Source organism: Cinclus cinclus, chromosome 3, assembly GCF_963662255.1.
Source record: "Cinclus cinclus chromosome 3, bCinCin1.1, whole genome shotgun sequence".
In the NCBI taxonomy this organism is placed as follows: Eukaryota; Metazoa; Chordata; class Aves; order Passeriformes; family Cinclidae; genus Cinclus; species Cinclus cinclus.
In genome coordinates this window covers 45,289,160-45,309,818 of record NC_085048.1, presented here as the reverse complement: position 1 = coordinate 45,309,818, position 20,659 = coordinate 45,289,160, and the positions used below count along the sequence as shown (strand labels likewise).

Sequence of the window (20,659 nt, the reverse complement as noted above, 5' to 3'; positions counted from 1 at the left end):
TTACAAACAGGCTGTCAAGTATGCTTACCCCAATCTGCTATGAATGTACTTGTATGAAATTCACAGTTCTCAGTCACTCCGGATGCTTAGGAATTAGTCTAATTTTAGCAGTGGCAACAACCCTGTGGCTATTTGAGGTCTCTGATTTTTCATCAATAAATTTGGAGTGAGGGTGTCAGTGACTGAAGTTGTGCTCTCTTTCCTCACAAATACAAAGTTTTATTATTATAATGTAAAGGCTAAATTTTAATAGATTAAAGTTAGTAAGATTTTCAGTGGTCAGGTATTACATAGATCTTAAATGATGTGTTCTTCATGTGTGAGGAGACAGCTGATTAAAAGGACAGAAAGTGAATCTGAGTACTGATAAAGTTTTCTGTCACTAAAAAAAAAGATCTTTTCCCAGCTATGATTTCACTAGACTGGGAGTGGGGAGTAGAGTTCTCTTAATATCAATGTGAAGAGACTAAAAGTATTCCAGCACCATTACACAACCATATGCTCTTCTCTTTATTCCAGTAGTTTCTAATTCAGAAATTTAAAAGCAAATCTTTGTAGCATGAATACCTTCCAACTGTTAACAATTTTGAATTATTTCACTTCACAGACAGAAGCGAAGTGAAATATATCACTTCTGTGTTAGGTGAAGTTTGTGAGGGATTTACAGGTATTCAGCATCTTTTGTGAGGCTCTGTGGAAGCAGGCAATGTCAAGGGCATTGTGTTTAATGACTAGTACCTTAGCATCACTTTAAGAACTTGCCTTGTTCTTTAGCATGTACATTCTCCCCTGAGTTCATAAACTGGTTTACAGAGGAGTAAACAAGGGGAAGGGTATCACTAGTGTGATTTAGAGATACATTTGGGGTTGTTCTTCAGATTGTAAAGAAAAATCTGTTCCAATTTCTCATGGGCTGCTGTGATAATGCAGAGTGTCTATAAACAATATGCAGTTGGTACTTTTAATATCAACTCTTTTAGTCTGACTGGAACATGGCAGGTTTTCCAGTAGATGAAGCTGCGTGTAATGGTTTTTCCTGCCTATTTCTCATAGTGTATGTGATGAAAGTCAGATATCTTTTTAAAAAGCCTAATTGTAGTAATCATTTGCTCTGTATTTGAATGTCTGCCAATTTATAGTAGACTTAAGCTTAGAATGCTAATTTCAACAACAACAAAAAATGTATTTTCATGAAAGGTTTTTTTTTTTTTAAATCAACTAACGAAGAAAAAAGTAATTTTTTACTTTCATTTGCTACAGGTTACATAATCCTTGTATCAATTAGTGTTCTATCTTCTATTGGTTAATGATTCTCTCACTTCTCATACTAATCAGTCCCATGGTGTTTCTCTTCTTTTGGCCCAATGGGTTTTTGGGTCAATGATCCATGAGTTGGTGGTCAGGATCTCCCCCTGCAGAATTACCTTTTACCCAGTCAGAGCTGATTCAGCACAATTGCTGGGTAAGGTTTATTAGTTTCTTCCTTATCTTGGGGCTTCTGCCCAATGTCCTTATGGCCCATAAACTCTGAATTCTTTGTGTTCTGCTGTCAGTGGTACATCCTTATTCCCAACTCTGTTAACCTCCCTCTGGGTGTGAGATCACTGAAACCTGTTGGGCCCTAAAGCTTAACAAGGCAATTCTACCAACCTGTAATTTGTCTTTCTAACACCTGGACATCACTTAGAGCTTGGGAGCTGCTGTCTGTTTCACAGACTAAATCTCTCATCTTGTTGATAAGGCTTGAAAGTATAGAAAGATCAAACATTAAAGAGCAACCTTTCCTGAAAAAAAAAATCATATTCCACATTTTGCAACACTGCCACTAAGAGGAATGTCCAGGTGACATATGTGTCTGCCCTTTTTGTATGAGAAGTCCTTCCCTGTGTCTGACACACGTTGTGTTCTGTTTGCAACACCAAGAAGTTCCCACCAAACCTCTGGGGGATGCATCAGCACAGAAGCCAGCTATGCAGTCTACAGACATTACTGAAACTCTTCACAGTAGCAGAATGAGGTAAACACCTGCTGGTTTCATCCATTCTTTTCATGGCCAAACCCAGCCAGTTGAAGTTCACGTTGTAGTCAGCTTGTCTGGGTCTGGGTTGTAGGAACAGCCTGTAGCTGCTGTGAAGTTTTAGCTGCTGCCTGTGAAGGTGAAGAAAGACAAATCTTTTAAAGGGCTGGTGTGGTCAGGGATTTACTTTCAAATTTCTTCTTACCATCCTTACTGATTCGCATTTTGAGTTTCTTATGTGGGTCTCAAAATGAACTAAGGCATGTGCATTGAAATGCAACATGTATGCTGCTGGCTAGAAATAAATTAAGATCAGTCTGTAGATTCACAGCCTCTGTCATTTGTGACTGGTTGTCATGTGGATGAAAACCAGCTGGCTGAGCTGCTGACTGGATAAAGCTTGATATGTTTAGAGGATAGCAGTAAAAGAAAATTACTTTCCTAGTCTGGTAAAGAACACGCGCCCTAGAGACACCATGTGTAGAGTTTTCGATCTAGTAACTCTTTTGGCTTAATGACTGCTTCTATATCCATAAAAACACTAAAGCAGAAGAACGTGCTACTGTTTGGAAAGGATTATGTCCCCTTTTTCAGTCAGTCATAGGCTTCTTTTCTGGTACTGTTACCTTTGTAAAGGGCTATGGGCATGTGCTGGGTACAGGATTAAATCCATAAGCAGCTTGCCTAAGGCAACCAGTGCTGAGCAGGATCTGTTTAGTGGCTTGGCTGCCATGTTCGAGATGAGGTTTTCAGTTAGCTTCTAGTTGTGCTTCAGTGTCCTGGTTTTGACTTTTCTCAGGGGGAGAAAGGTTTGCAGCTCTTTGCAACTTCCTGCTGAGTGATTGACTTAATGCTGTCTGGCAGCAATTAAACAAAGGGATCATAATGTAACCAAATACCTGCATGGACATTGTGTTCCAGGCAGTACTGGGAAGGATACTGAGTTCCATAGCATTCCCAGGCTTTGTCCTACAAAGTCACAAATACTTAAATTCCATCTGTGTTGTTACAGGGGTGAATTGTTATTTTCTATTACTTTTTTTTCTAGCTAAGTCTTGAAATGGTTTTATGGTGCACTTTTTTTTTTGCTTAAAAACCCATGCACTTTAATTATTGTTTATTTATGGTATTGTGCACTTAATTTAAGGCAGCTATTATTGGTATATGCTGTAATGATAATATCTGTGTTAACTGATGTGATAGTCACAGTTCTAGCTTCACAGTGATTGCAGTCTTTCAAGCCAGTTCCTTGATGTGGATAATTGATTCTAAAGTTGGGATGTATGTTAAATTATCAGTGAATTCAAGAGAGACCATTGTTGAAAGCCTCCAGATTTGAATAATAGGGATAAAACAATTGTTTGAACCATGTGCTATTTTCAAATCCTCCTATTATGATCTTGGGCAAGTTGTTTCTAGTTTTCCATTCACTTGTTTGTAAAGTAGTTCCTCATATGATGGGAGGTCTCTGAAGTACAGTTGCAATAGTTAAGACATTTAGCTCCTTTGAAATATTGTATTTATTCTAAATCTTCTGAACAACACTTTTTAAAGTGATTTTGGTCCTTTGTTCTTTCCAAAGCATTTGGAAAATGGAAACTGAAAGTGTTACCCAGAAGTAGTAATTATATTTTTATTTTCTGTATTGAATATTGCAGCTGGACATCAATCACTGAGTACAATTTTTTCAGGACAGAATTTTCCTTTGCACAGTACAAATCAAAATATTGACAGTAACCTTAATTGCAGAATGAGATATTTATTGGTGAGAGAGAAAAACTTGATCTTGAAAACCAAGTTTTTGTAGTGGAAGAAAGTTCTCAATACTTGCTGGCATGCATGAAGAACTTTATGTTTGGGTGCTGCCTATGGCAGTCTGAAATACCAGTTGGGAAATTTTCAGGAAGGCAGTATCTCGTATTGGCAGTGTCATTTTGGCAAAAAGTTAATCCTTCTTAGAACAGCATGAATTGTAGTATTTCTGAAACCAGAAGCAATGCTGATTTTAATTTTAAACCCCTAGTTTTGGGTAAGGGAACTTGAAGCATAGAGAAACCTTGTAGTGGTATAATGTGGTGCTTGTATTATCAGGCAAATTCTTCTGCATCAGTTTTGAAAAGCATTAATAAAAATTGTGAACTCACAGCTTCCTAAAGTGTGAGTTCTGCTTTTCTATGTTTTTTGCTCAGATTAGTGAACACATTGCCACCATTAGCCTGGGTGGCTGTTTGATACAACCTGCTTGATTAAACCTTCATCTGTGCCACTTGCTTCCTGCCCTCAGACAAACTCTCTTACAGCTGGAGGTTAAGATGTTCAAGTTGACCTGTTTCTGAGACAGTGTTTCTGTAGACCTTGCTTTCTGCTTGGTTATCCCTGGCATAGGTGTCATTTGCCTTGTACCAGAGCTGTGTGGTTTGTGGTTGTTGTTTGGATTTGGTGTTAATTTGATCAGGCTTGCTTTGCTCCACTAAAAAATGTACTGATATAGGATTTGTCAGAAAAGGATTTATAAAAACTTTCCTGCTGTGTAATTCCATACAATTTCTTGAAAGGTGTTAAGAGTTCACTAGAGTTTTTCTGAAATGAAATACAAGTACTTCCCCCTGTCTTAAGTGTTTCATGAGAGCAGTGGTCTTTTGGCAGTTGAACAGTGTACTTACCTATCACACACACCATTTGATATTATTTATTGAATTCTTAAAAGTGGGGAAATAGCTAATAAAGTACCTATGTGTTCTTTTCTTTGGATGCTTCACTGAATAGCCAGAACTGTGTGTTTCATCAGATTGCAATGGCTGACTTGCTTTTGAAGTTTTGAATATATTTCTTGCTTTTTCAAATTATCTTGAATGGGAAATATTATTAGTGAAAATACCACTTGGTGGACACTTCAGAAAGTGCTATAATTAGCTATTATGTTTCCATAACAAGAGCAGTTAACTTTGGAAAATTGTTTGTATAGATTTGCATTTCTGCCAAAGCAAGTAAATAGTATGTAAAGGAGACTGTGTTTGAGTCCAAAGCTGTTGGTTAAAAAAAAAAACCCAAAAACTGTGAAGTCAAGAATATGATCTCTTTGGAGTTCTTTATCCTTGCCATCCATGTATTATAGATAAGCATTTAATTATCCCTATTTTTGCTCATTTTTTACTAAACCTAGTGTCCTAGAACTATTCTGGGCTGCAGCTCAGTAAGGCTGCCTACTTTTCCCACATGCTGTTATACCTTAGGTTGTTGGGTTGGTTGGGGGTTTTTAAAAACATCTTTCATGATTTCTCATTCGTGTCTTAAAGTTCTGCATGCAGTGGCTGTCAGTCAAGTGCTGACAGCCTCTCCATGGCGGTGGCATTCAGCAGTGCTGCTGAAGGCAGTGTGTGCCAAGTGCCGTGCCTGGTCTCTGCAGTGACCTTCACTCTGTGAAGGCCTGAGTAACTGGATGCAAGGCTTTTCATGTACAACTAGTTCAAGGGTGGCTGTATCAGTGTGGTCCTGTGCCTGGTTCAGTAGATGTGCCAAAAGAAGGATGTGATGCCACGCTGTAGTGACTACATTGCTTTGGGATTCCAGCTGATAGTTGTGCACGGGATTGTTTGTACTGCATAGCTTAAACATAATCATAGTTTAAATGCCATGATCTATTTTATGTGTTCAGAATTGGTTTTTGATTCTGCAGACAATATAATTTTGTCTTCACAGTCTCTGTAAGCGAATCGAGTTAATGGAGTTAATACTTTGCAATGTATGGAAATCTACATGGACAGCAGGATCATGTATAAGAGGGGATGGGCATTTATTATTCACTGTTTAAAATTTGGACTAATTAATGAAATCAGAAACAATTCCTGTGAGATAAGATGTGATCTTATTACCTGTGTTTCTGTGTGTAGTTGGAAAACGACTGGAAGTTTTCTTGTTAAAGTTTTGTTTTAAAAAAGTATAGCTCGGTGTTAACTGTAGACATGCATTGAGGGTTTAGCTGCTACTGAAAGTTACTGACAGTAATGTTACTGTGTAACTTATGTGTAGATGGCTATTATTTCAAGTTATCTTGTCCCCACATTTTTCCACTCAGTCACCTCTTGTCCCATGAATTTTGGAGGGAGAGGGTCAGGTGAAGGGTGGGAAACAGACTGGAGCTGGCAGGGCACAGGCTTGGAGATCGAAGCCAGAGAGACTGAAGTCAAATTGAGACTCAAGTGCAAATTGAGAATCGTTCGGTGTGGCAAAACAAAATGGTTTGGGATTGGAAGAACGGCTAACTGAGGTCTACCAGAAATGCCATGAGGAATTTGGAAAGAGGCTTGTGGGTTGTTGCATTGTGACTGGTGAGTCTGCAAAGGGGCATCAGCACTGTGGGCATTGATGCCTACCAGCATCTGTCACTGACAGCTGAATCCTGCAAAACCATGTTGTAGGCTGGTACTGTTATATCGTGAAAGCTTCAAGATTCTACCTGCTTTTCTTGTTCTTTTGGTCATCCCTCTAAATAATTTCAAGCTGTGATTATTTAAAAGGATAGTACAGTGTTTGTGCTGAACATGTTCTCATATTCTGGCTTTGTACATCAGAGCGCAGAGTTTCATGTGCTGTGTAGGGATCTGTCAGTAGCCAGTGCTTATTATATAATTAGTTTAAAATAGTAGTATTTCAGAAATAAAAGTGGATTTAGAGTGGCTCATAAAATCCAGATAAAAGCTTGCCGTTCCCAGATATTTCTAGGAGAGTTTTCCAGGCATGGGGATTCAACCGCGGTCTTTTCACAGTAGTAGACAGTATCCTGGAATTTTAGGGAAAGTGTCCTCCGAAATTCTGTTTTTGAAGTTATCTGCAGATATTATGTCTGTTTTCAGATAGAGATGGATATAGGTTAACCAAGTTTTTTTATGAAGAAGTTCTTGTTTGGGAACTGTAAGGTCTTTGTTAAAAGAGAACTTGCTTTTCATATCAGAGTGTATTTTATGCATAAAAGCAGATTGGCTTTTCAGCTTCTTGATCCAGAACGAATTAAAGTGTTTCATCATTATACTTATATTGATTGGTATAATGTAAGTCAGAGCTAAATATATTTTTCTTTCTCTTTTCTTTTTTTTTTTTCATTTTGTGTGCAGAAAAGATGAAAAGGAGTATGCACTGAAGCAAATTGAAGGTACAGGGATATCCATGTCGGCCTGTAGAGAGATTGCAGTAAGTGTATTTAAATGAAAATAATTTTACTGACATTATTACGCAATGGACACTTTCTTTTCCTAGAACTAAATAACATAAAGATTATCCAAATGATTTCTTTAACAGTGTACAAGCATGGAAGTTTATTCAGATCTGAGCCTTTTAAAAAAGCTTATTTTTAAAATCATAATTTTATTTTAGTTCTTTACAGATAATAGCAATGCCTCTTTCTGATATAATTTTGTTTCATCTTTTATGTGTTGAGAGGGAAATAAATATGAACTTTTAAATGAAGATTTACTTTAACAGGGAATTTTTTTAAAATGACTTGAAAGAAAAAGGTTCTGAAAGATTGCACCTACCATCTGAAGTCCACTTACTAACAATGTATTTTTTTTAAACTAATGGTATCTTGTTCTTCAGTATCTGAGAACAGTTTGTTCTCCTCATTTTAAATCTGTTTTGCCAAGTACAGAGAAACTTCATAGCAAAATGAAAAACAGCTTTCATTATATTTTTATTACATGTCTTTTCTTACATTCCTATGAAGGTAGAATTTGATCTTTAAATGTTTTTTAGGTCCGAAAATGTGCATTACTGGTGAAATTCTCTATACTGAGTAAAATTTTGTAATGCAAATGTTTCTTGCATTGCAAAAGAACTGCACTTGCTTGATTAAATATTTACCTTGTGTTAATGCTGTCACTGCACAGTCAGCTGTTGAAATATATCTTAGGATTGTGCTAAAGCTTTTGATAATCTGGTAGCATTGCATTGCAATACAGCATTCAGATGTGCAATGCAATGTGAGGCACTAGAAACTCATGGTGTCCATGAACTGAACAAACCACTGGCTTGTGTTTAGTGTAGTGTCCATGGTGATTCTGTATGAAGAGACTTAACAGATAAAACTGCTGTCCTTTTAAAGTGCTTATCACTATAATTTCAAGGTCACTCGTGGATGTGAGAGGTGGCTGCATTGCTGTCGGTCACTTTACACAGGATTTACCCAGTGACATTTTTTGCTAATATTTTTGCCTTTGGAGGACATAGGAAAACCTCTTCTAACATCAGTACTAGGTTATATTCTTGGTACTACCAAGTAATTTTTGACAATATTGAGGGGTTTTTGGTTTTGGATTCTTGTCCTTTGTTTTAAATTGTACTGTTGTGGAGATGTGTGTATTAGTCTGAAGGAAAATTTCCTTTGGGCATGGTAGCACTGTGATATGGAGCTGGTTCTGTCTACTTGTGCACTACAATGTAAGGAAGGAGAGAGCATCAAATTATGTTTGAACTCCCATGGTACATCACTTTATTTTTTTTTTTTTTTTTTTTTGTAATTAGTAGAGCTTTGTACAAAGGTCAGCACAGCTTCTGAATTTTTCCATCTACTGTATAAATTACTTGACTGCTTTCAGTGGTTCTTCTGGTAATTGTTTCATGAGTTATATTTCCTTCTTTTTCTTCAAATCTTGTTGTAAAACTGTAACCTGAGCTAATGCAGCACATCAGCATTTGCCTCAGTGAAATTTCAGGTCAAATATTAGAAGCATGAGAAAGGTAAAGGTGAAATAGTTGAAAAAATCACAAAGTTTTTGTTATATGGAAACAGGCCAAAATCAAGTGCATTTTCCATAAAAAGATACAGACTTCTAAATAATGCATCAGTAGCTTATCTTGTATTTAAAGGTGCTTATATAGGTGATAGGGAGGGTAATGTTTACTGATTAAATAAAGATTATCAGGCTGGACAGAGGCCATTTAAAAAAATGTCTTGAGTAATTCTTTTGTCATTTAACCCTTCCCGTTTGCTCCAGCAGCAAAACAAACCCAAATCCCACTTTGGAAGATGAAAAAATAACAGAGGCACCGATGTGCCTGGTATTGTGTGTCTATGTTCAGAATGTTTTAATAGCTCTCTGAACTTTAGACACTTGACATTGTACTCAACAAATATATTGCTGAACTGAAAGGCATTCAGTTTTACAGTCCAAGACCATTTTGTGTGTCTTTATTGCATGGATAATACCTATAAAAAGATGCTGGCAAGCTTTCCCTAAAGGAAAAGGCAGATGACTCTTCTCTTCTGACATTACTAATCAAGTTGGTCTGTCTTTGCTTAGGACTTCAAAACCTATGAAGTTTCTCTTAAAGCTATTCATTCATAGAAACTTTTTCTGGAAGAAAGTTTATATCAGTAAAAACATCATATAGGCAGTGGTTCCTGTGGCAAGTGATTGTTGCTTTATTTCAGCTGTAGGGTGATCCCTGCTTAAAGAATCTTTATTTCAGCTAAATCTGTTGTATTGAATATGAAAGTATTAGAAAGGACTCTTTATACCTCAAAGAACTGTGTGTGTAAAAACCTAATTAGTTCCCTGTAACTCAAGTGTGTTCCGAAGATAACTGAAATGCTAACTATTTCTGTATTCTTGTTATGAGACAGTTTATTGCTTGGCTTAAGCAACAGCATTTTTTGAAGAGCAGGGCTGTAAAATGTGAATGAGAGTAATGAAGTAGAGTGTTTATATTTTTAGATGGTTATTGAGTTAATGAATGTGGCATTTCTTTCATCTCAAGGTTTGTGTTAGCTTATTTTGGAACCTTGGGTTGGGTGAAAGGAAGACTTTAATTCTGCTGCTTTTGTGTTTTAAATTTTTTTCCTTACCTTATCTAAGTAGGTTCTTTAGAACAAGAAGTGGAGATACAAGAAACAGACCAGAGGAATGTTAATTGTTAAGGCTGTTATTTTCTTGTTGAATATCTTGGCCATCACTTGTTAAGAACCAATGGCTATGACTTTAAAAATCCACAAACAGGTAGCGGTAATGGAATTAATGGAATTTGGTATTTCTTTATCAAAAAGCACCAAGGTAATACAGCTTTTTCTGAGATGTCCTGTCCCAAAGGCTTCACTTCCTGTGAGAGCACATCCAAGTTAATTAAAGGAGTTTGTTTTTCACAGTAAAGACACTATAAACTTCTAAAAGTGGATTTAGGGGAAAATTAATTCAGAAAAAAAGAAAAATAATGAGCCTTTTCTTAGTCAATGCCATTCACCAATAATGTAAATTGTAACTGTATGGATATGTGTCCTGTCCCTGAGCATGGAAGAACTTCAGTACAATTGTTATTGGCTTATTTAGCCAATATGATGAGGCTAAAGATCCTAAATGAATCTTAAGTGTCAAAAAGCAGGATCACAACCCTGGACTTTAAGAGAGCAGACTTGAACCTCTTCAGGTATCTGCTTGGCAGTATTCCATGAGATACAGTCCCAGAGAGAAGAGGGATCCAGGAAAACTTGTTGGTATTCAAGGATCACCCTGTTGCATCCCATCAAGTGGGAAAGCAGGCAAGGGCAACAGGAAGCCTGTGTGGATGAGCCAGGAGCTCCTTATTGAACCTGGATACGAAGTGGAATTATAATATGAATTGGAAGTAGGGGATAGAAAGAACAAGAGAGGTATAGAGTTGATCTCTGTTGATAAGCTGTTTGATCTCACAAGAATAGGGGTTAGAAAAGCCAAGGCTGATGTGGAGCTGGGTCTGGCAAGGGACCAGAAGGGCAACAAGAAAGGAGTCTACAAGTACATGAATGTCAAAAAGAAGACTGAAGAAAACATGACCCTGCAGATGAATGGGAATAAATGGTGTGGAAAAGGCCAAGGTACTCAGTAATTTTTTTGCTTCAGTGTTTATTAATAAGTCCAGCCTTCAGGAGTCTCACGCTCTTGAGACTGGAGAGAAAGTTGAGGAAGGAAGCCTTAGCTTTCCAGGTTAGGGAGTGCTCAAATTGGACTTACAGAAGTCTGGCACCTGATGAGTTGCACCCACAAGTGCTGGGAGCTACTTGGATTTCATTATGAGACACTCTGTTGTTATCTTAGGAACATAATGGTGAGTGGAAGAGAACAAGTGTCACTCCAGTTTCCAGGGAGGATCAGGGGAGCTACAAGTTGGTCAGCACTGCCTTAGTTGCTGGGAGGGTGATGAAGAAAATCCTCATGGAAACCATTTCCAAACACATGCAGGACAAGATGGTGATTGGAAATAGTCAGTAGGGATTTTCCAAGGGAAAATAATCCTTAACAAATGTGTTTGTCTTGTATAATGAGATGTCTGGCTTGGTGAAAGGGGGTGAATGCTTTAGATTCTGTTTATCTTGACTTTAATAAGGTTTTTAATGGCATCTTTCATAATACTGTCACAGAGCAGCTAACATAGTCTACAGTCAAAAATGACTTTACTAAAGGTTTTACATGAACCAGCTACTTGAGTCAAGGCTTAGATATTCTTTGGTCAACTTCTGGTCCTTTCTAGCTTTTTAATTAATTAATTAATTTTACCCTTGCCACTGAGAACTTCCCTTCTTCCAGGGCTAAATTACCAACTCTAGCCTGTATTTTTTTTTAAATAGTGACATTAATTCTAAACTTAATTCAATTTTTCTATATCAAGGTGGTTTTATAGCTCATTCTTTTTTTTTTTTTCCTGTAGGGGGAGAAAAGAGACCAGGGTGTTGCAGATGATTTAAATGGGGGAAACTGAGCCACAAACCAGCATTACTAGTCTAGTGTTTTTAAGGAGTGCCCTAAAGTGATGCTGTTTTGCCCTGTGTGAGTATTGGGTCTGGGTCCTGTAACCATTTTAGTTGCCATATCCTGTACCTGTGTGTGTTGGTTGTTAGGGAAGACTGTTCCTTTTGGGAGACCTTGAAATGGTGCCAGTATGCTGTGGCACACTAATGGGAACATTGGTTGGCCTTTGTTGTTCAAACTTGCATTTATGGGTACAGGCTAAAATAAATTCGCACTATAATGTTAAATGAGTTACTGAAAGCTCAGTTGAAGAATTTAACATGCACAAATCATTCTCAGGCCTTTTGCCTACTCATGCAGTATATACTTCAAAGTACTACAGCATATAAATATTTTTGGTTCTGAGGATGGGTAAAGTTTCAGGAGCCTTACAGGCTAAATAATTGATCTTTGTTACCTTAATGTGTTAGTTAGCCCTCTTGAAGGTGGCATCTTCTCACTGTATTTGTGTTTTTTTCTGCCTCTGTGCTGTCCATGGCCTTCCTTTCCATGTGGGCAGTTCTTCTGGAGTTGTGTCCCCATCTTCTTGGGTTTGGGTATGCTGATGATGTTGTGATGTTGAAGCTGAGCCAAGGAAGTCAACCAGACTTACTCTCTACATCTTGAAGCACTTTGTGCCTTTGCCATGTGTTTCCTCTGGTGCCTTTGACAGCTTGGCACAGGGACTCAAGGGAACTCAAGTTGTGCCTTGCTGGTAGAGGTAGTAAAACTTACTTGCTTTTACCTCTGTCAGATGCTGCACATCATCTACAAGCTGCTCGCACCTCCCTAGTAGGAAACCGCTTGGTCAAATGAGCTAAACATGAAGTTACTTAATTTGAGACTGTGGACCAGGCTGGCCTTAAACATCTTTGTCTCTGCATCTCTTAGTAACCTGGAGAAGGTCAGCTGTACAGGAACAATGGTAACTTTTCAGTAGTTATAAAATACTTAGAAGATTTGGCTCTCTTCAAGTGAAGTTGCATAAAATTTCATAATAAGTACAAGTTCTCTACTTTGGCTGTATTGACCATGTCTTTGTCCATGACTATCACAGTGGCTTGCAGTATTGCTGCTATGTAAACTTATGTAGACTTTGGCCCCTGGCTTTGCTGGAGACAAGGTTGAGTGCAAAAAGGCTTTGAAAAAGTTTGTGTACCTGAGTACATTTGCTGTAGGAGATTCCTTTTGAATGTCAGGACTTCTTTTCCCATGCCAAGACAGGATAAATGAGTGGAATATTTGGCAAGGTAAAATCTCCCCATAAATTCTCTACTACCTAATTAGAAAAGATTGTTTGTGGAAACTTTGAAACTCCACTCCCTTTTTCAATAGCTGGAGGTAGTGAGATAAGTGAAAAAAACATTTTTTTGAAGGGATTTTTATTGGAGAGCTAAGGCATGTGTTGGCTAGAACTGTCTATAGATTGTGATTTTACGAGTATGAATCAGCTGGAAAAAGGTTTTTTGGTTCAGCTGCATGACAACTCGTGTTTTGCATGCCTCAGGAAGAAGAGCTCTCTGCATTACATGGTCTAATCTTGTATAATCTGTAATTTAAATGCGTTTTGTGCAAAGGAGTACTTAAATTCCTGCTTTGGTTATTCTTCAGAAGGGTTCTGTGGACATTTTTTGTCTTCTTTATTTTATTACATCTGAAAGAACAATTAAATTCATTAAATAAAAAAGTGCACGTGTAGTAAATATATGGAATGAAACTACTTTCTTTTAATCAATTAAGTTGATGTTTTTATCAGCCCATAAATACACTGTAGTGTTTATGAAAATAAAGTTTCACAGCTTGAAGTACAGTCAAGAAATTGGACAAAAGTAGAACATCATCTGAGACAGCTAATCAGCTCCATTGTCTTAACTACAGCTATCTCCTACAGAATTCAACAACAAAAAAGAGCATGCAGAGGAGAAAGGAAAAGGGAAATGCTGCTTTTAGATTTCTAAATGTAAAATTTGCAACTTCTTTTCGTGCAGAGGTGACTTTTCTTTCCTTGAAGTTGTGTTTCTGCTCAAAGCAGGAGAGCAATATCAAGAAATCTATGGTAATTACATTGAAAACAAGAAAAAAGAAGGCTTTTACCCCATTCTAACATGGTATGAGATGATGAAACATCTCTAAGAGTTTGATACTTGATATCAGTTAGGATATAATCCAAATTCCCAGTGCAGCTGACTAGGGAAAAGGACTGTTCAGTGCTATTTAGGCTCAGTTATTTTCACTTTGAATTTACTGTTTTGTTCAGATTCTGAATATTCTCAGAACACACAAATGTAGAAACAACTGATGGTGCCTTCCGCAGAAATGAACAAAATGCCAAAGCCAAACTGCTTCAGATTAAGCTTTAGGCAGAAATGCACTGAAAGTAACTACTTGATCTCTGAGATAATGAAAAAGAAAGTTGCTGATGATGTAGAGAAGAGGTTTTTAAATACTTACTTGCCAAACTTAAATACTCCCTGCAAGACTTCGTGTGCGTGCACAAATGAATATATATCCTTACATGTTTTGAAGCTTTAGCTGGAATGTTTTGTAAATTTTGTGAACTTTTCTGAATTTGTATGAACTTTCAGTTTTCTGTTTCTCATTCTTTCTTTCACATTGGATATTTTCCTTATGTTCCTCCATTTGTGCTTTCCCTGCAGATAAATAAAACTGGTTTGTGAATGTTTTCAGTTTATTCTGTGTGGAGTTGTAAAATTGTTTAATATATTGACTTTGCATAGCTAGAATGTCTCGAATTTAACATTACATGTGACTGTTTTTATGCCTCAGGCTGAGAGATGGTGGCATGGGTTTTTAGATGATGGATTATTTTTAAGTTGGAGCTCCTGTTATTAAGTTGTCCACTTCATTTAGAAACAGGCTCACATTTTGCTGTTCAGCCTTTCATAACCAATGTAATAGCAGAAGCTCTTGTTGCACTCTACATTCCTTCTAAGTGCCAAATCAAGGTGAGCTTCAGTTTTCTTGACACCATCCCTACATGCCTGGGCAGTGTCAGTAGACTCCTCCCGTGTATCTTGTCCCTGTTTGCACCTATTTATACACTTGCATTTGAGCTCTGACAACCTGCTTAGCCAAACAGGTCTCCTACTTGTATTTCTCAATAGACCTGCCAGTTTTCCTGAGCAGCTTTGCTCTTCGGAGCTGCTTCCTGTGCCTACCTACCAGTTTCTTCAGTAAGCTGAAGAATGCTGTCCTGAAGCTCCAGGTCTGTGCTCTGCTATGTGCCTTTCACTCAGGATCTTAGAATCATAGGATAATGGAATGGCTTGGAGGGGGCCTTGAAGATCACCTAGTTCTGTCCTCCCTGCCATGAGCCGGGGTACCACCACTAGAGCAGTTTGCTCATGGCCCCATCCAACCTGGCCATGAACACTGAGGGTTGGGGCATCCACAGCTTCTCTGGGCAACCTGTTCTAGTTCCTCACCACTCTCTGAGTAAAGAACTTCTTCCTAACTTCTAAAAAATCTTTCCTCTCTTCTTAAATTTAGAATTCTTCTCCCTTGTCCTATCACTGTCTGCCCACATAAAAAGTCCCTCTCCTTTTTGTAAGCCCCCTTTAAGTACTGGAAAGCCGCAGACGATCTCCCTGGAGGCTTCTCTTCTCTGTGCTGAATATCTTCAGGTATACTCGTTGATAGTTGTGACAGCCAAAGCTACCTTGTCAAATCTCCAGCCACTTCTTCATTGTTTGAGAACAGCTATGTGCTACCTTTATTGGCCTTTCCAATATGTTATCAAGAAGGTGTTCCTGATGGCCTCCCAAAATTAACTGAGTTAGTTCCAGTGGATGTCAAGGAGATAAATGTCTTCTCAAAAGAGTGATGGCTTATGGATCAGAGACTTCTCTGAGTTGTAGAGAAGACTTCACTCTATTCTCTGTCCTTATCAGATGGTTCTGTAATGTACTTCCAACACAATGTGCTCCTTACTTGTCTCTCTGGTGTCCCAGATCTGTAAATTACCTGAGACCTCTGGGTTCCCATGGAGTCTGTGAGGCAAAAATTAAATAATATCAGTAGTGCCTAAACTGGATAAATTTAATATAGAACAGAGATGGCTGGATTGCAAATAGATCATCACTGGAAGAAAAAAAATTCTAGGAATTTTATCAAATGTTGCTTTTTTTCCAATAAACTATCTGGCATTTTCTTCAGCCTTCTTTATGGCTAAATGGATACTGTTTTTAGTCTGCAGTCATATTTTACTCTGCAAGATTTTGTGTGCAAATTGTAGTCAGCTTTGTTATTGAAGGCAAAATGTCACCTTCTACTAAAACTTTATTCACTTAATTGAATTATGTGAGCAATTTCAGTGTGGTGTTTGTTTCTTACGAACTTCTGCGTCTATTTCTGTAGTAAACTGAACAGTGGCTATATTTAAATACAGCTTCTGCTGTTCCCTACTGAGATTTTTCTTGTCTTTATGATGTCTTGAGACATTAATGTATTATTCATGAGTGGTACATATAATATATACATGAATATTATTCATGTAATTCCCATGAATTTTAAGATACAGGGAGGCCTTCCTGTTTTGATACTGTAGTTAAGAGCACAACACTAAGTGGATAGCCTGGTGTCTTTAATTCTGTGATGCATCTTACAGTATGATGCTTTGTTTGCATTTTGATAAGAAAGGTGTCTTGTTCTCTGCTCCGTTTGGCTGTCTAGTTGGCCATGTGCTGCTGGCATGTAGAAAGAGGATCACACTCATGCTTCCTCTGTCACTGCAGTGTCAGGATGCTTCCTGGAACTTGCCTGTTGCCTGCATGTAGTGGATGTACTAAGTTGTGGATATGTGAATATGCCACTAGTATACTTGACCTTGAGCTTTTTCATATGCTGCTCCCTGAGCATACTGAAGTTAATGTAGTTCAGACAGGCTACACTTCTGGAAAAAGTTATTAGTTTTTTGAATATGTGGAATACTGAAAAAAGCTGTCAGTAGAATGATTTTGATTGGAGGCATTTACAAAATGGGAGATCTACTGCCAGTTCTTGAGGACAGAGTCCCTGCCTTTTCTTTTTGCACTAATGAACTTACTTCATCCCATGGCCTCTGCAAACTTTATTTCTCAACTGTCATTGTCTTACCTTATTTTCACTTGCTTATTAGATTGTTTTAGTTTCATTTTTAATTAAGTTGCCTTTTGTATTATTTCCCTTGCTTTCCTTTATCTCCACATGTCTTTAATATTTCAGGCAATATAGTGGTTTTTGTCTGCTAGTTCTATCTTGGATCCATTTCAGTTTGATTTCTCTAAGCTCCTACCCTAAAAAAGCTTTGTATTACTGTGATTAATGATCTCTCTCTGACCAAACTCCAGGGTTTGTTCAGTATTCTCATTTGCCTTAGTATCTTTGCATTTCAGACTAATAATTGTTTCTTCATTTTTGACATGTCGTATTTGTTACATGTTAGTGATTTTCTGCTTGGCTAGGTTTCACCTAGTCTGTTTAATTTTTCTGAGGATGGGTGATCCTTGCAGCTTTACCTTCTGTCTCTAAATATTTATTATACTTGTGGCTTTACTGTTGCTAAATTGCCTTTTGTACTGTTTCACATTGGAAATTCACTGAACTTTGCTCAAAGCCTTGCAGTCAAAATAAGGAATTCTACTGTGATTTTATACTTTAATAATTTTCAGCTATCTCTATTGTTCAGATTTTCAGTCTAAGGCCAGATGGATGACTTAATTTTTGCCTCTTCTGGGCATCTCAAATCCAGACCATTTTCAAGCCTTTTATTTTTTTATCTTCAGTACTTTTAGAGCTCATTGCATTCTTTTTTTTCCCCCAGCAGAGATGAGCCTGAAGCATATGTCTATGGTGCTTTCTTACTGGGATTATTTTCATAAAATTATAGAATGGTTTGGGTTGGGAGGGACCTTAAAGAATATCTAGTTCCAGTTCCCCTGCCATGAGTGGGGACACCTTCCACTAGATCAGGTTGCTTCAAGCCCCATGCAGCCTGGCCTTGAACACTGCCAGGGATGGGGCACTCACAACTTCTCTGGGCATCCCCTCACAATGCAGAATATCTTCCTAATATCTAATCTAACCCCACCCTTTTTCAGTATAAAGCCATTGACCCTTTTTCTGGCACTCCATGCTCTTGTGAAAAGCCCCTCTCTGACCTTAATGATTCTATGATTTCAGTTTCTATGTTTGTTGGTCTTCTATCACATGCACACGGGAAGAAATAAATCCATCCATCTTGCTAAAGCAAGCAAAGGAATTTGGTCATCTCGTGCACATTATTGTTCTTGTTAACATTTTATCAATATTTACAGAATTGTGGTGAGTTTAAGGCAACAAAGGGCACCTTCAAAGTTTAGTCTGTTCCTTCTCTCCTGAATTTGTCTAGAGGACACTAGTGAGTGCCAGTAAGGGATGAGTCCCTTTAGTGCTAGAATAGCTCCGGTAATCAAGAGGGATAGCAGTGAAAGTGACTGTTTCTTCATCACGTTCCAGGGGACTGAAATGACAGTTCTAGATTTGATAAGACTTGCTCTCAAGAGTACTTGTAAGCTGCAGCATTTTCAGCTTGACAATTTGGCAATCACAGTGGTGAAAACTGGCTGAATACAGAGCCTCAGAGTGACTGTTGCTTAGCCAAAGGACAGTGACACAGCTGTTGCTTTTAGTGCATGTGAAAGTGGGCTTCAGTGTATGTTATCTAATAAATATGGGCTTAATGTTAAAAAGTCACAGCGTTTGGCTGCATTAGCAATGATAAGGGAGCGGTGGAGAGAGCGACTGTGCAGTGTGACTTAGGTTGATGCTGCCCTTTTACAGTGCATGATGCTCAGAAGGATTCTGTTGTCTAGGTAACAGGATCTGTACTTCATTTCTTAAGAAAGATGGAACAGATGTTCCTACATGAAGCAACCAATTATCACCAGTGAGAGCACTGGCAGTATTTAAACTAATTGCTTTGTTGCATACAGTCCGATTCATATGCTGTGAATAGTGAAGAAAATTTAAAAGAAGGAGACTTCCTTTGCATGGATTTTCCTGAATGAGGCTTTTAAAAAATATTTGCATTTCGTAAAATCGCACTCATCTGTGTGCCTTTTAAGACTTCCATTTATCATTCCTTTTTTCCCCCTATATCATCCAGTGTCTTCTATTTGGTATTTGTGGTGTCTCTTTCATGATCCACCGAGTCCCATTGCTCCATCACATCTGTCAGATTAATTTATTTTGTTAAAATACCTCAAAATCTGAAGGCAGTGGGGTAAAAGGATGCTTGTGTGAAGTGGAGTAAGAGATGGAAGGGCTTTTCTAAGTGATATAAGTGTTTTCTTGATTGATTTTTTTTTGGGTGAAAAAAAAACAAACTTGGGTAGGGACTGTGCTATTAAAAGCTGGGGCAAAAGGAGAAGGAATCCATGTAGACAAGTGTATACATGAAACCTCACCCTGGGCTGCTTAAATGGGGACACGACTTGTGTGTGCCGAGATGAGCAGGTGGTGACACTGGCAAGAAAGGGAGAAGAGCTGAATGCAACTGTGGAAGAAGGAGTGTCTGAGCTCTCTCACTGCAGCACTCATCAGCAGTGTGCCTTGTTTTTGTGAAAAGCTGTGCTCAAGTAACTTCATGTATGGATTCAAGTCTTTGTTTTCTTTATGGATATGGCTTTGTTGTAGGGAGATTATTGTAGTCTTTACAACATAAGATATGGTCCTGTCTTTTGCAACAAATTTAGGAGGAGGAGGTGTGTGTGGGTGTGTGTGTGTAAATCTCCTTTTATATCTTTGGAATAAAAATCTGATGCTGGGTATTAAATAAGAAGAGGACATTGGGACCAGATTCTCAGGACACTGTTTGTGAGTCCTTAGCAAAGCTAAGCCATAATGTTATGCATTTTAGACAAAAGATCTGGCCTATTGCCTGAACTTTTCCATGCTTCTTGCCAAATATAAAGGCAAATGTTCTGTTTTTTAGGTAGGGCATTGCAAAAACATGTGGTTTTTTTGTTTTTGTCTTGACAATAATAGGATGAAGGAAAAATCCTTGACTTGCTCTTTTTTTCTTTTTCTTTTTTTTTTTCTCTCTGATAAAGAACGTGCTGTTTTGATTTTTATCTAATTGTGGAAAATGTCATAATGAGTGGAAACAAAGTGCATGTTGCTCTTCTTAGGTTATTTGGCTGAGTTATCCTATTGTATAGTAGTGACATGTTGATTGGGACAAAATGTCTTAGTACATTCAGTTATTTCAATAACCATTGTAAAATATTTGCAGTCTGAATAGGAAAAAAAATATTAATTCTAGGGTTTTAAAATCCTTTTTACCAGACTCCTTGCATATAACTTGTAATCTTTCATTTGTTGTCCTTCCTCCGACTCTGGCTTTTCAGATGTTATCTCTGATTTCTATTCCTTTTCTCTCTTGTACAATTTTTTCTTTCTACAGTATCCTTCATATTCTGTTGCTTAGACCTCCTTATGATATCTGGTGTGTAAGTATTCACAACTTTTCATTTGTGACTTCATTCCTGCTTGCTTTTGTTCTGTTGATACAGTTTTTGGTTCTCCTTGCATTTCCCTGTTTTATCACAGGGTCTGTCAGCAGCAGCAGCATTTGCTACTTTTGCTGCTTGTTTTGTATTCTAGATACTTACAATAAAGTCTTAATCACCTTCTGCATTTTTTTAACCTGATTTCATGAGAGTTTTCTCTATTTTTTTCGCTTTAATTGTATCACACATTGCCAGTCCCAGGTTATTCTCATCACCCTTGGCATAAACTTTGAGCCCTCCTCTTCTTCTGCCACCCCTATCCATACAAATCATTCAGACTGATTTTATTCCGGAAGGTCATGCTCAGCGAATAAAGGAATTTGACAAGGACTATATGTTTT

At 37.8% G+C, this 20,659-nt stretch overlaps 1 protein-coding gene across 3 annotated transcripts in view; it reads left to right on the top strand.

The window, feature by feature from the left end:
• Positions 1-20,659, top strand: part of CDK19 (cyclin dependent kinase 19) — a 118,518-nt gene that overhangs the window by 11,116 nt on the left and 86,743 nt on the right. For all 3 annotated transcript variants that reach the window (XR_009933054.1, XM_062489942.1, XM_062489940.1), the window contains exon 2: positions 7,129-7,204. Coding sequence is in view for 2 of the 3 variants with exons in the window: in XM_062489942.1 (XP_062345926.1) it covers positions 7,129-7,204 (76 nt within the window). In the remaining variant the exon portion in view is untranslated. The remainder of the gene's footprint in view (positions 1-7,128; positions 7,205-20,659) is intronic.